The 14082-nt window shown below is 42.7% G+C and overlaps 1 protein-coding gene across 3 annotated transcripts in view; it reads right to left on the bottom strand.

The window, feature by feature from the left end:
* The window catches only part of HAPLN1 (hyaluronan and proteoglycan link protein 1), a 35215-nt gene that overhangs the window by 11188 nt on the left and 9945 nt on the right, over nt 1-14082 (bottom strand). For all 3 annotated transcript variants that reach the window (XM_071455138.1, XM_071455137.1, XM_071455136.1), the window contains one exon: nt 8884-9258. In XM_071455138.1, the coding sequence (XP_071311239.1) occupies nt 8884-9258 (375 nt within the window). The remainder of the gene's footprint in view (nt 1-8883; nt 9259-14082) is intronic.

The following is a 14082-nucleotide window of genomic DNA, read 5'->3' as shown; positions in this document are numbered from 1 at the left end:
AGTTTGGTTAGTTGTTTTTTTTGGGGGTTTTTTGGGTTTTTTTTGTGTATGTTTTTGTTTGTTTCTTCGTTGGTTTGGTGGGGTTTTTTTTAGTGTGGAATGGGAATAGGGGAGTTCCTGGCAGCAATTCAGAAAGAAGAAATTGTTGAATTGAATAGTTGAATTTTTATGAATTATTTCTTTTGACTCACAGACATTACGATGAAATGTTTTGAGCTACATAAAAGAGTGTTGTGTTCTTTGCATGAGCCCTTGCCAAGACTTCCTGAGATGTTCAAGACAATTGCTTTTTGTTTGCACTTTTTGTGGGTTTTTTTTCGGGTGGCTTTTCTTTTTTAAAATTTTTTAAATTTCACATTATTCCAGGAATAATGTCTGCCTTAACAACAGCGTTTCAAGGCTAATCTGGTAGGAGGCTCAATTTTAGCATCCTGGGGTTTTAAAGCAGGAGCAGCTATGGGGAAATGAAATCAGTGAAGTTGTGTGGGAGACTTTTCTGCTGGTTTCGGGCTCCTCACAGAGGACAGGTTTCCCCTGGCACAGATGGTGGCACTGCCCTGGTGGGAAGCCATGTGTGTCACACCTCCCCTCTCTGCCCCTGCAGCAGTGATGGCTCACCCTGGGACAGGGTCACTGTGCAGGGAGCATGGCCCTGCCAAATGCTCTGTCCCCACCAGGGGACAAGGACACAGCCTTGTCCCCAAGCCCTGTCTGGTGCTCATCCCTGCCCAGACAGGGTCAGCAGAGAGACCTCATGACAGAGGACATCCAAGAGGGGCTGGGAAACCTGGGGACACCTCCAGGATGGTTTCAAAAGTGACGTCTAATCACAGTCACTGCCCTTACCTGACACTTTTTTCTTTAAATTTTTCTTCTGCTTGTTTTGTGGAAAATATCAGAAATTAAACATTGTTCCTTGGAGCATGAAAGACATTTCAGAAAGCACTGAAGAACCACCTCCCCATGTGGGTTTGATAAAACAAGAACAGAGAGACTTGAAACACAAGTTTGGATCAGACCACCCTAATCTTTGGCAGGGCTTGGAAACTTAACCCAGACCTAAATTTTACAGTTGGCTTTAGCCCAATCTCATAATAAGCTGAAATAAAGTGGTATTAGAGAAGATCCAGCTCAGAATGTTTAAACTCAGACATCTCTGTAGAACTAAGTGCTGTAGGACTCAGGGGGACTGAAGACAAGATAACACATGAGCCAATAACTTTGCACTGGTATAAATATCCACCTTCCTTTTTACTTTTTTTCCTGCTGTTGGATCCTCTTGCCTACAACAATTTCTTTGTCCTCAGGGCAGTGCAGAATAGGATAGAGAAATTACCCTGTGGTCAAGCAAGGCAGTCACCATGTGATGAAGCCACTCTTCTTTCAGAACATTCTAAACCATTTCTGTATCTATTCCACCAGTTTCCTAAAGTCCCCTTGCTTCCTCTTCTCTCCCTCACCCTTCTGTCGTCCAAGTGTTATTTTTGTTTAACAAAATCTTTGCTATTACTAAACCTCAGTGACTTGGTCCAAGAAAATAAAGCATACAAATGTAAACTTGGCAGGGTAATAATAAACAGTGTTTTGCTCTGCTTCATCAATTAGCTGGAGAGTCTGCTTCAGTTCTTTCCTTTTGTAAATCCGTTGTTAAAGGGCTTTTCTGTTATGTGACGTTCTGAACTGCAGTGTATGAATGTAATGTAACACAAAGTGTGTTAAATTCAGCTTCATAAACAAGACACAAGAAGATATTTCCTATTTTTCTGGATTTCTGTTTTTCCTTCATCATATCTTTGTTAAAAAAAAACAAACCCATTCCTCGTCAATGCTAATGGATTGAAATATTACTGGGTATAATAAAAATTTAGCAAATTCAATAGGAATCCAAGCCCTTTTACTTTATTAGAAATCTAATACTTATTATGTTTTTCAGAACTGCATTTCCCCAGACAACAGACTCTTTTTCCAGTACATGTGTTTGATTTGCATATACATTAAAAAAACACCCTACAAGTAAGAAAGATCAAGATATAAACTTACATACTTCTAAAAACTGAGCAGCAACTAGTTGATAACTATTTAAACAGATTCGATTCCTTGAGGTTTCCAAAATCACTTTTCAAAAGGGGCTAAACTGTGTATGTAAATGTGTTGCAAATCTGAGTTTGACAGTTTGGGACATAATGTTTTTATAACATAAATATGCACTAAACTGTAATATTAGCTTTGGGCTATATTGGAGCAGACTGCATAGAAGCTGATTTTTTGTTGGAGTTCATCTGCAGTACAAGCCTGGAACTGATTAGCATTAATTTCACCCTGCAGCTGGGGGTGGCCAGGGCTGATTTTGCTGAGGAAAATGTACTGGGTTTGTGCTTTGTGCAGCTTTGAATTACCTTGCAATTTTGTTAAAGTTTTTTTTTTTTTCCTTCACTTCCCTATCAAACCTTGCTGAAATTCATAGTGAGAGCTCGATGTTCATCTCCCCTTCCTTTTACACTTTAGCAGTGCTGATCTTCAGTTAATGGCAGGGCGTCTTCCTCAGTCCTGGATCTTACAAACCCATCAAAGTATAATCCATCCCATCTGTTCCTGAATGGACAAAAAGCTGTCCTGAGGCTCCTCGCTGTTCCCAAAGCACAGGCTGAGCCTCTGTTTCTGACTCCAGCCCCGTGCTCTGCCACCAGACAAAACACCCGCTCCCAAACCTTAACAAATTCAGCTTAAAAAATGGAGGGAGGCAAAAAACCTCCAGCCTCAGAAGGTTAAAATCTGGCTACTTTGTGGGAAGGCAGAGCTGAGGAGCCTTAGCTTGACCTTGGTGATTCCAATCCCTAGCCATGTGGAGGCTGGGTGGGGATATTAATTTCCATTATAAGGAATCATGGCGTGGCTGCTCTCCCAAAATCCACGATTCTCTGGAAAAGGTTCTGCCCCAGGGAAAGACCTCCTTGCTCCCAAAAGAGATAGGAAGAGCCTGAGACACATCAGCTCAGCAGAGAATGAGTCTGTCAGTGAGAAACCAGGGGATGCATGCACCTGTGACCAAGCAACTGCAGTTTGGAAAATGAATCCTGTAATGGAAATTGGGATTCCTACCAAAAATAGATGTGTTATATATCCTCCTCACAGCAACACCAGTATTTCTATGGATTTCTCATTCAAGTGAGCAAATGTACAACTCTTCTCCACTTGCTGTGTTTTTTCTGGGACTGTATTTGTCTTATTTGTCTGATTTCAGAGTCTTTTATGTACCCCTTACACGAGCCCCTAAAATTCAGGGCAAGTGAATTCACTTCACACGCACTGTCAGGGCAAGGAGCTGGAGCACTTACCCAGGGCAACAAGGTGAGGAAACAACCTCAGAAAGTTCAACCCCTGTCATGATTGATGAGTGTTAATTAAGCCAGCACCACACACAATTAGCTGTTTCAAGAGTATTGACACGTGGAAACAGAATAACACAAATTTCTGTTGATCCACATGGGAAAAAAAAAAAAAAAAAGGTTTTTTCACAGCCAGTAAAGAAATAGGATTTCTTAAGTTTTAGCCTAAACTGAACAGTAATTTTTCTCACAGCCAGTGCAAACATGGGGTAACAGTGGGTTTGCTCTTTTCTGTTCTGTAGGGCACAGTTTTATACTGGCAGGTTCATACACTCAATGGCAAAATTTTCCTTGCTGGATTCCTAAAATTCCATAAAAACTGGTGACCCCCCCCCCCCATTTTCAGAGACTCTCCACCTCCATTTTCCTGCCTGTCAGAACTTTCAGATGTCTGATCATCCAGCCACTGTCTGTCAATGTCAGGTATCAATCTCCCTAAAAATAAAACTCAGCCCTGAAATATTGTCCCTCCAGCATCCCATAACTGTCAGTGGGGTTGCTTACTTCTAACCAATAAAAACATAATAAAATACACTGATCTGGCCCAGGGTAGATTATTCCCTTGTATTTCTACAGCCTTTACAAAAAATTTGGGGACTGTTGCCTTTCTCTGCGCTTCTTAGCATAATTACTCCAAATTTTTTTTGACCCTTTACTTTTGACACTTTACTTTTACAATTTCTGCCAATTTCTTTTAACTTTTTGTTTCACCTGCATCATTCAAGGACCATTTCTTGGAGCATGTGCAACCACAGCTCTGTCTGCAAAGCCCTGCCACAGAAGGAATTACATTGGTCTGCCATGAGTTACTCTTGACAGCTCCTCTTTGGTTTTTGTTCCAGGCACCCACAAAAAGTGTGTCCTACAAAATCAGCTTTTCAGAGAGTAGAACAGATCATCACACAGAGAATATTAGAAATATGTGGGGTTTTTTGGTTTATGTATGGATGGAACAGGAACACACAGAGAAAACAAATATGACATTATTAGTCTAAATCTGATTTCTCCTGCTCTGGAGAGCACAGAGCTGATTTCCTGTTGGTTTCAACTCTGCATTCCCCATTGCTTACATCCAATCCGGCTGAAGACCAAACGAACAGATTAAAAAATTATTGTTTTGACAGTTTGAAAAAATTTGTTTATGTGAAGCTTATGGATCTGCTTGAGTCATTTTGAACTAAAGAGTCTGGTTTTGAAAGGAATGCCTGTTTTTTGTTTTTTTGTTTTTTTTGCTTTTCTTTCTTGGACCTAAAGGCCAACACATATCAGAGCAAGAACATGAATACTGGTGGTTTCTGGTTCTTGGGGAGCCACATGAAGAGTTAGCTTCTATCTAGAAGCTGCTTTCTACAGAGGCTTTTAATGATTTTACCCAGATCTTCAAATTCCCAGTAGCGTTGGATGTAAAAGTTAATTATTTTATAGCCTTTATAGTGTTGCAAACTTACTGTGCTCAACTCTCACCTCCCTTTGAAGAGAGAAACTATTAAAAAAATTATTTACTTATTAAATATTATTTATTTATTTAAAAATATTTAATTATTTATTAATTTATTTAATTATTTAAAAATACCTTAATTTGATAAAACCCTACCTTTGTCTGTTTAGCATTGTCCCACTGTCTCTGCCACCCCTGCCCTGGCTCTCCTGCAGGGAGGGCACACAAAACCTGTGCCTGAGCAGCACCTGAGGGCTGGAGCCTGGGAGGCCAAACCCACAGACCTGGAGCAGTGAGATTCGTCACACTGCCAGGTATTCATGAGAAAATAAACTAGCAAAGCGCAAACATAAAGAAAATTTAGTGTGGGACCGTGAAAAGCTGCCGTAAATAAAATTTAATGTGAGCTGAGAATTCTTTTTTTTTTTTTTTTTTTTTTGCTCACGACTCGGACAACAATATCTGGCTGCTGTCAGAGACCTTTTAATATATCAGGCTTTGACTTGAGGGCACTGAACAAAGAGTGTAAAACTCATGATCCATATTTTATGGCAGGAGGAGAGTAAGGCCATTTCAGAGAGAGATGGCTTTGGTGATGAGGTTGGTTCTCCATAAAGAATATTCTGCTTTTCTCAGTACTTGACACTTCTTGCTGAGCCCAGACCAACCCTGACCAGCCCTCAGGCCAGTCCTGGTGCTTCAGGCTGAAAATCAGGACGTGATTTAGGACATGAACAGATCCTAAAGCTGGTGGTTGTGGAAAAACTGCAGTGGGTTCCAGTTCTGAGCTTTAGCTGGCGCTCAGCACAATCTCTCTGGTCTAGAGAAAAAATGCTGTGGTTCCAAATTAATAAAAATGAAGAAAACAAATCACAAAAATGTAAGGTATGTAACCAATTCAGACTGACTCAGTTTTTTTCAAAGCTAAAAGTGCCCAGTTATTATGAATGTTTTATTTAATAACACCCCCAGGAGGCCTTTAAGGCTGGAAAAAATAAAATGCTATCACAGTGGGAGAAGAAAAAAGGTCCGTGGAGGTCAAGAATTTTGGTATTGATACAGGCCCATGGGTTTTGCACAGGGAGCCATCAGCTGCTTTGCACTGCTCTTGGGCATTCCTGGGTGTAAATGGCTTTTTCCTGCTGCCAATTAACATCCTTGAGGCCACCAGCTCAGAGGACATCAGGCTGCTGATGCAAATCACTCCCACTGTGAGATTAACCTGATTATTTGCACCAGACTGTAGAATGTTGGAATGGGCCGATATACTTTAATTTTTGTCCAAATATTGTGGGGTTTTTTCCTTCCCTGGTCTCTTCTGCTTTGCACAAATACATGAAATGAAAATTAATGCCAGAACTACATAAAGCTGCAAGGGTGTTGAAAAAGTAAGCACAGGGCCATGCAAACAGAGGAATGTATTCTATCAGTTATAAATCTCCACTGTAATATTATTATATTTTAGTACATATCTTTTTATTAGGAAATTTCAGTGTGCCATGGACACAGAATTACTGGATTTAGGGAACACAGGCAGGGCTGGCACTGAAACTCTCACCACTCTTATCTTACTTGAAATGTTACATTTTACCATGAGGTTTTGCAAAGAAATTGTTCCTTCCAGTTTAAGAAACACCACTCCACAATGTCAGAAATGAACATTACACCTGTCCCACGTGCAGCAAAAATCACTGAAAAACCATTGTTCCTTAGGTTAGCCAGACACTGATTAAAATATATAAACTTTCATTTGAGAGCAGGTTGGAACACACTTGGCTGAGGAAATATGATTCCTCCTCTACTTATGAATTGCCTTATTTTGGAGGAGGGACCCTGACCTTGTATCCAAGGCTGGTGCTGTATTACGAAACAGTAAGAAAGGTAGAAAATCTCCTTTTTTAAAACAAATCCCCCTTGTGTTTACTGCATGCAGCAAAGAAATGGCTCCTCACTGCTTTCTCACTGCAGCTTTAATCCAAAAATGAATTTCAGGCACGGATTTCTGCACGTGCACAAGCATTTGTACCAAGCTTCAGGCAAACTTGCTCTGCTCCCACGTCCATCAGCATCTCCCCTTCCCAGGCACAGCAGGAAGCACTCACAGCTTTTCACAGCAGAAAAATAATGAACTTTTGCTGCAGAGGAAGCAAGAGCCTGGGCAGGTGGGGAGAGCTGTTTCACTCAGGTAGAGCTGAGCCTGCCAAGAGGAATTTTCTCCCTTCAAGGGCTGAGCAGAGCCTGCCCCAGTGGAGGGGAGGCTGAACACATGAGAGTTTGGGGTCAGCAGAGAAAACCAAAGATTTTTATCCTCCAGCTGATTTCTGTCTTCACTCATAACTGCTTTAGAGAACTGAAGCTAAACGTGTAAGTGTCCAGTTCTCTTTATCTCATAAGTTTGAAAAGAACAGGGTCCATTCTTGTTAAAGATGAATTATGTGGGGTGGAACAACCTACACGCACTACCCCACTGGCGTGGAAACTGGGCAGGGTTTTCCTGCAATCCAAAAGGGGAAGTTTCTGTGGCCTCCAGCCAGCAATGGAAGAATAGATGTAAAGAAGTAAAATAAGCCCATTATGTTTCCTTGGTTCCAAGAACCACTCAGACATTCTTATTGTGCAGGGCAGCTGTATCCTTTTTCCCCTTTTCCCCTTTTCCTTTTCCTTTTCCTTTTCCTTTTCCTTTTCCTTTTCCTTTTCCTTTTCCTTTTCCTTTTCCTTTTCCTTTTCCTTTTCCTTCCTTCCTTCCTTCCTTCCTTCCTTCCTTCCTTCCTTCCTTCCTTCCTTCCTTCCTTCCTTCCTTCCTTCCTTCCTTCCTTCCTTCCGCCACTTCCTTCCGCCACTTCCTTCCTTCCGCCACTTCCTTCCTTCCGCCACTTCCTTCCTTCCTTCCTTCCTTCCGCCACTTCCTTCCTTCCTTCCTTCCGCCACTTCCTTCCTTCCGCCACTTCCTTCCTTCCTTCTTTTCCTCCTTTTCCCTTTTATTTTCTGCTTTTTCATTTCCTTTTCTCCTTCTGCTTTCCTCCTTTCTCCCTTTCTCCATTTTCCCTTTCCTTTTTTCCTCCTTTTTTTGTTTCCACCCCTTTCCCCACTTTCTCTTTTCCTCTTTTTCTCTCTTTTTTTTTTTTCTTTTCCCTCTCCCTCTCTCAGGGTCCCTCTGGCATACACTTGCTGGTGAGTGTTAGAGTATGTGATATGTCCTCATGAAACTTTTTGTTTACTTCTGTGTTCAGTGCAGTACTTTGGGAAAAAAAAGAAAGGGTCGAACACTATTTTACGTGTATTGGAACACATAAAATGTATCTGAATTGCATAAGAGGTAAGGGAAGCTGAAATTTTGTCCTCTTTAAACCTGTTTCATTACTTTTTAACTCTACTGTTTTCAAGAATAGTGCTGAAGAAAATGACTAGCACTACATGTAGGAATGGCAGACAAAGTAAAGAACTAATTTATCTGATTATAAGGCTGGAAAAATGCAAACCCACTGTCTCTCGGTAACTACTGTAACATTTTTATCCTTAAAAGAAGATTTGCATTCGCTTGATCATCTAAAATATCCCGAAGTTTCGTAAAATTAACGTTGGGGGGGAATTTGATATAATTTCACCTAGGTAAAAAGATGCAGCTGCTTATGCAAAATGACAGGAGAAAATCAAAAACACATGGAACTCCCAACACTGTGTTTGCTCATCCTTTCTTGGCTCCTCTCACACCAGGTCTGGCTGGAATTTGGATATGCTGTAGGCCAGTGTAAGTTATAGTAGCCTGGACGATGTTCCAATTTATGATTGTGGTCAGGCCAAGATTCCCCAGAGCACAATGAATCCTGCTTCCTCAGCTTGCTGTTATCACTGATAACACACAAAACCAGAGGTGGCACACTCAGTGGTAACACAAAATCAGAGTGATAAGACAAAATCAGTGATAACATCACCAATAACGCAACGTCAGCGATAATTCATCATCTGATAATGTAACATCAGCAGGAGGGAAAAAAACCCCCAGGAATTCCCTAACACCACATCAATCCCACTCAAGGCACGTCCCAGGCCGTCACCTACCTTCCAAATTGAGGGTCACCACCGCCGTGTCATCCTCCAGCCCCTCGATCACCTCGCACTTGTACCTGCCGTAGTCCTCCAGCCTGATGTTGGTGATGACGAGCGAGGCGTCGTTCTCGCTGCTCTCCCGCAGGGACACCCTGCCCTGGTAGCCCCCGTAGCTCTTCCTGTGGTGCCCCATGGCCACGAACACGTCCACCTCCTTGAGGTAATCGTAGGTGAGTTTGGTCCACTTGACGCGGATTTTGTGTGTTCCTGAGCCGGCAGCAGTGGAGGAGTGCTCGTGGTAGAACTTGCACGGCAGCGTCACGTTGCCGCCGCGGTGGGAGAAGATCTTGGCTTGCTCTGCTACCACCAGGAGACGGGGCCCGTTTTCTGTGGGATTTAAGGAGGAAAAGGTAAAAAAAAAAAACAAACAAACAAACAAAACCCAACACCTGCTGTGGTGGTGTTCACAGGGATGCCAGGACAAGGGAAGAGATGAGGATCTTGCCTCCGTGTTTCAGAAGGCTGATTTATTATTTTATGATATATATTGTATTAAAAGAAAATGATATACTAAGACTATACTAAAAGAAAAGAGAAAAGAGACATCAGAAGGCTAGGAAAAGAAAAGAATAGAATGATAATAAAATCGAGGTGTTCGCAGGGGTCCCAGGATGAGGAAAGGGATGAAGGTCTTGTCTCCGTGTTTCAGAAGGCTGATTTATTATTTTATGATATATATTGCATTAAAAGAAAATTATATACTGAGATTATACTAAAGGAAAAGAGACATCAGAAAGCTAGTGAAAGAAAAGAATAGAATGATAACAAAATCTTGTGACTGCTCACAGCCTCGACACAGGTGGTTGTGATTGGCCATTAATTAAAAACAATTCACATGCTGGGTAAACAATTCTCCAAATCACATTCCAGAGCAGCAAAACATGGAGAAGCTGAAGCTTCCCAGCTTCTCAGGAGAAAAGATCCTAACAAAAGGATTTTTTCATAAAATATGTCTGTGACAACCCACTCTCCAGGAATTGGTTTGCAGTCTTCCTTTTACAGAATGGGTCAATCTGTTGGTGTCTTAAGTTTTAGTTCTTGTATTTTTCAGATTCTGTGCTGCTTTAGTGTGTAGCTCTGAGCTTCATGTTTAGTGTTAGCAAGTTCTCCTCCCAGGGTAGGGAGGAAAAGGAAAACGATTCCTTGAACTTGTTTTTTCCTTTTCCTCGGAAAAGGAAAAAAAGGAATTCCTTTTCCAGCTTGACCAAAGACAACAGTTACAAGCTCCTGGCCCAAAAATTATCAACAACAGTAAATCAAAGAGAGAAAAACAAGGGCTAAAAAGGAGAAAAACATGGGCTAAAGCTGGAATGGCACAATGAACTGCAAGATGCAAATGGAGCAGAACTGATCAAAGGGGGAGAGACCCCGTGCCCGGACGTGCATTTTGGGACCATTTTGGTTCATCATGGCTGCAGCCCTGGCTGGGCTCTTGTGCTGCCCAAGGTGCATCCATTGAGGAGATCTTTTCAATAAATCTCTATTCTTTAGCTCTGTCCAGCCTCTACTCTAGATCAGCCTTCACCAGCTGCAGCTGCAGGATCACTACCCTGCAATCATTTTGGACCTGTTCAGTATAAGGTTTATAAACCAGTTATAAATAATTATTTGTCATTATTATTTAATTATGATAACAAAATATTAAAAATTATAATATATATATATTAAATATTCTAATTTATTATTTAATTATTTGTGCACAAAGCATCTCAGTGCCCCTCACACAGGCAGAGACTGTCCTACACTCATGAAGAGTGAGTTGTGTAAATAGATTTACAGAGTTTTATTGCTGATGAATGAATGCCATCACCCATAAAAGGCTCCAACACACATTTCCATATTTTCCTTGTTCAAGAGTTGTATATCAATGCTTTATTTTTTATTTTCATAATTCAGTTTTTCTGGAGGAATTCTGCTTATTCAGGCAGCAACACACAGAGCTCCTCACAGTCTGGGATGCAGAGAATCCCACTCACAAAGCAGAAAAACCATCAATGCACCAAACGGTATAATTTATACTGACATGAAAAGTGTCAGCAAAATTCTAAAGTAGATATTTTAGGCATTTTTATCTGTATTTTATTCTAACTTTTGAGTGTAAGTTCCTCTTCTGACCAGAGTAAGGAAGTCCAGTAAAATCTGTTCCTCCGCTGCCCACCCTCTTCATCATCCCAATGTGGTTTTTTCCTCCTTAAAACTTGTCACTGCTTTATCTTTTATATTTTGATCACACTTTTCATGCAAACCTGTATGTGACTGCCTGTCTCCTCCCCTCCTCACCCCAGGTTTCCCACTTTCCTTCCCTCTAGCAGCAGATGTTGCCCTGTGAAATAATTTTGCTTAGGACAGTCGGCTGGGGCAGGTGCTCTCTTCCAGCCCTGAGTCTCTGGGGATTTTGCAGGCTGTGCTGCCTTGGGAAAACCCTGGGAAATGCAGATTTCGTGTGCTAGTCAGCAGACGTACCCAAAAGTGAGAGTTTTGCCTCCTTTCAGTACCTCCTGCCTCGTTCCTCATGCGAAGTTTGCAAAACTGGCTGAGCAAGCTCAGCGCTCCCATTGGGTTTGCTGTCCTTGACCCCTGAGACCAAAACCCCCAATAAATCACCAACCTCCCTCTGCACTCACAGGCTGTGAAAAGAGACTTTGCAGCCCCCTGTGCATGTTCATCAGGTCGATGTGGCCACCCAAAATTGCGATTCCCTGCTCCGAACCTCGACCTGGCTCTCTCAGAATCCAGAAAAACCTGTGGGTGAGCTCCCAAAAAACCACAGAGGCTGCTGAGAGGGTGGCCCTGTGAAGGCTAGCAGCAATTTTCTGGGTTGGTTCAGACAGAACTGATGAAAAAATGTCATCAGCCAGGGAGATGTGGGTGGCTGGAGGAGGGAAGGACTGGGATGGATGCGGTGTGTCTATCCCCACCCCTCCAGCCGTCTGTCCACAGCACTGCAGGAATCTGTGGTGTGCCCACAGCATGAGGGGCCTTCAGGGAGATTCTTTTGGATCCTTCCAGACAGTCCCAGGCTTCTGCTTGGGGAAAACAGGTATCCCAAAGGTGCAGCTCTTTGCTGGGAGGTGCTGTGCCCAAAGCATTGCTGCTCTCTGCACTGGTCAGGGCTCCAGCTTCCTCGAGAATGAGCAAATTTGAGTGCTGCGAGGTGTTTTGCCAGGGTGAGAGACCTTCCTGCCTGGTGAAAAAACAAAGCTGCAGAGGAGGTCGCCTACAGCCCCTTTTAAATGATGTTCTTTTTCACTGCCCTCCTTTCCAGAGGCTCAGGGATGCTCCAATAATCCATTCCCGAGGAGAGCATCCGAGGAGAGAGGTGATCTGAGGCAAGGCACCATGGAAAGCTTTACCAGCAGTTTCCACAGGAGGAGGAGGAGGAGGAGGAGGAGGAGGAAAGTGAAGACAGCCAGCACAGTTAGTCTGCAAATGTTCCTGTTTCCTTTGGGGACAAAGACGTTCCACAGTGCTCTGTCCACCTTGGGAGGAGAAATGTTATGCTTTGGGGTGGTTATTACCAAGAAATCTGACTCAGAGCTCAGCTATGTTGGGCTTTTAGTACTGAAATAGGTTAATAAATATTTAGCAGAAAGGGCTGGGAGGCTGTGACTCAGGCTGTTAATGCTCACTCTTTCTAACAACTGTGGCTGTGCCAGCAGGGCCTGGAGGCTTGCCCAGAGCACTGTCACCTCTGACTCCAGCAGCAGCACCCTAATTTGGGGATGTTCCTCCCTGCTGGCTGCCTCCCACCTCCTCTGGCCCTCTGCAGCAGCCACGAGCTGAGTCTGAGCAGGTGTAAAGAGATAGAGGGGATGGTAGCCTGGGAAAGGAAAAAGGAAAGGGAAAAGGAAAGGAGAAAAAAGGAAAGGGAAAAGGAAAAAAATGTAAGGGAAAAGGAAATGGAAAGGAAAGGGAAAAAGAAAGAAAAAAAAGGAAGGGAAAGGGGAAAGGAAACAGGAAAGGGGAAAGGGAAAGGAGAAGGGAAAGGGAAAGGGAAAAAAAGGAAAGGAAAAAGGAAAGGGAAAAGAAAAGGGAAAAAAAGGAAAGGAAAGAGAAAAGGAAAAAGAGGAGAAAGGAAAAGGGAAAGGAAAGGGGAAGGTGAAGGAAAGGGAAGAAAAAGGGGAGGGAGGGAAAGAAAAGTTCAGGGAAGAATTTCAGGAAGGTCAGGAAAAGGAAAAGGAAAAGGAAAAGGAAAAGGAAAAGGAAAAGGAAAAGGAAAAGGAAAAGGAAAAGGAAAAGGAAAAGGAAAAGGAAAAGGAAAAGGAAAAGGAAAAGGAAGGAGAGGAGAGAGGAAAGGAAAGGAAAGGAAAGGAAAGGAAAGGAAAGGAAAGGAAAGGAAAGGAAAGGAAAGGAAAGGAAAGGAAAGGAAAGGAAAGGAAAGGAAAGGAAAGGAAAGGAAAGGAAAGGAAAGGAAAGGAAAGGAAAGGAAAGGAAAGGAAAGGAAAGGAAAGGAAAGGAAAGGAAAGGAAAGGAAAAGGATGGCTTTTCTCATCCTGGAATATCGCCTTTGACCCTGGAGGTTCCAAGAGAGATGTGACTCTTGAAATGTGCCTCCACTCCCAAGTTTTCCAAAATCCAGTTCTTTTTTTTTTTTTTTCAGAAAATGGGGTGATGTGCCCTTCTCACTGGAACGACAGTGAGGCAGAAATGACATTGCTGCTGCTGCTTCTCCCAGATCTGGGAGAGGAGGAAGAAGGATCTCTGCCTTTTGAGGAAAAGCAGATGTCAGGCTGGGGAATGAGGCACAGCTTAGGCAGCAGGGAGACTTGGGACTGAAAATGAAATGACAGGGGTTTGGCAAGAGGCCTAGAGGTCTTCATTATCCAGCAGCCAGTGAGAGCCAGGGCCAAATCTACCTAAACTGAACATTTTTGGGAGTATGGCACAATGAATGGTCCCGCTCTTCCAGGAGCTGACAAATTTAAAAAAACCCCAAGCCCCCAAGAAACCAAACAGGGGGCAAAACAGAATCCCTTCATTTAAAATATGTGATTGTCTGTGGTTTTACTGCTGAGCTCAAATGAGCAATGCATTCTTCTTCCTGGGTTGTCTTAGTGAAACAAGGACTGATCTCTTGTGAAACAGCGATGGGAGATGGAGGAAACACTGGTTTGAAGGGTTTTAGCTCCCTGGCTGCTCCCCTCATGGGCA

Source organism: Agelaius tricolor, unplaced genomic scaffold (genome assembly GCF_023055355.1).
Source record: "Agelaius tricolor isolate 1412-34295 unplaced genomic scaffold, bAgeTri1.0.p SCAF_44, whole genome shotgun sequence".
Lineage (NCBI taxonomy): Eukaryota > Metazoa > Chordata > Aves > Passeriformes > Icteridae > Agelaius > Agelaius tricolor.
The sequence above is the reverse complement of the archived record's forward strand: the minus strand, read 5'-3'. Positions and strand labels throughout refer to the sequence as shown.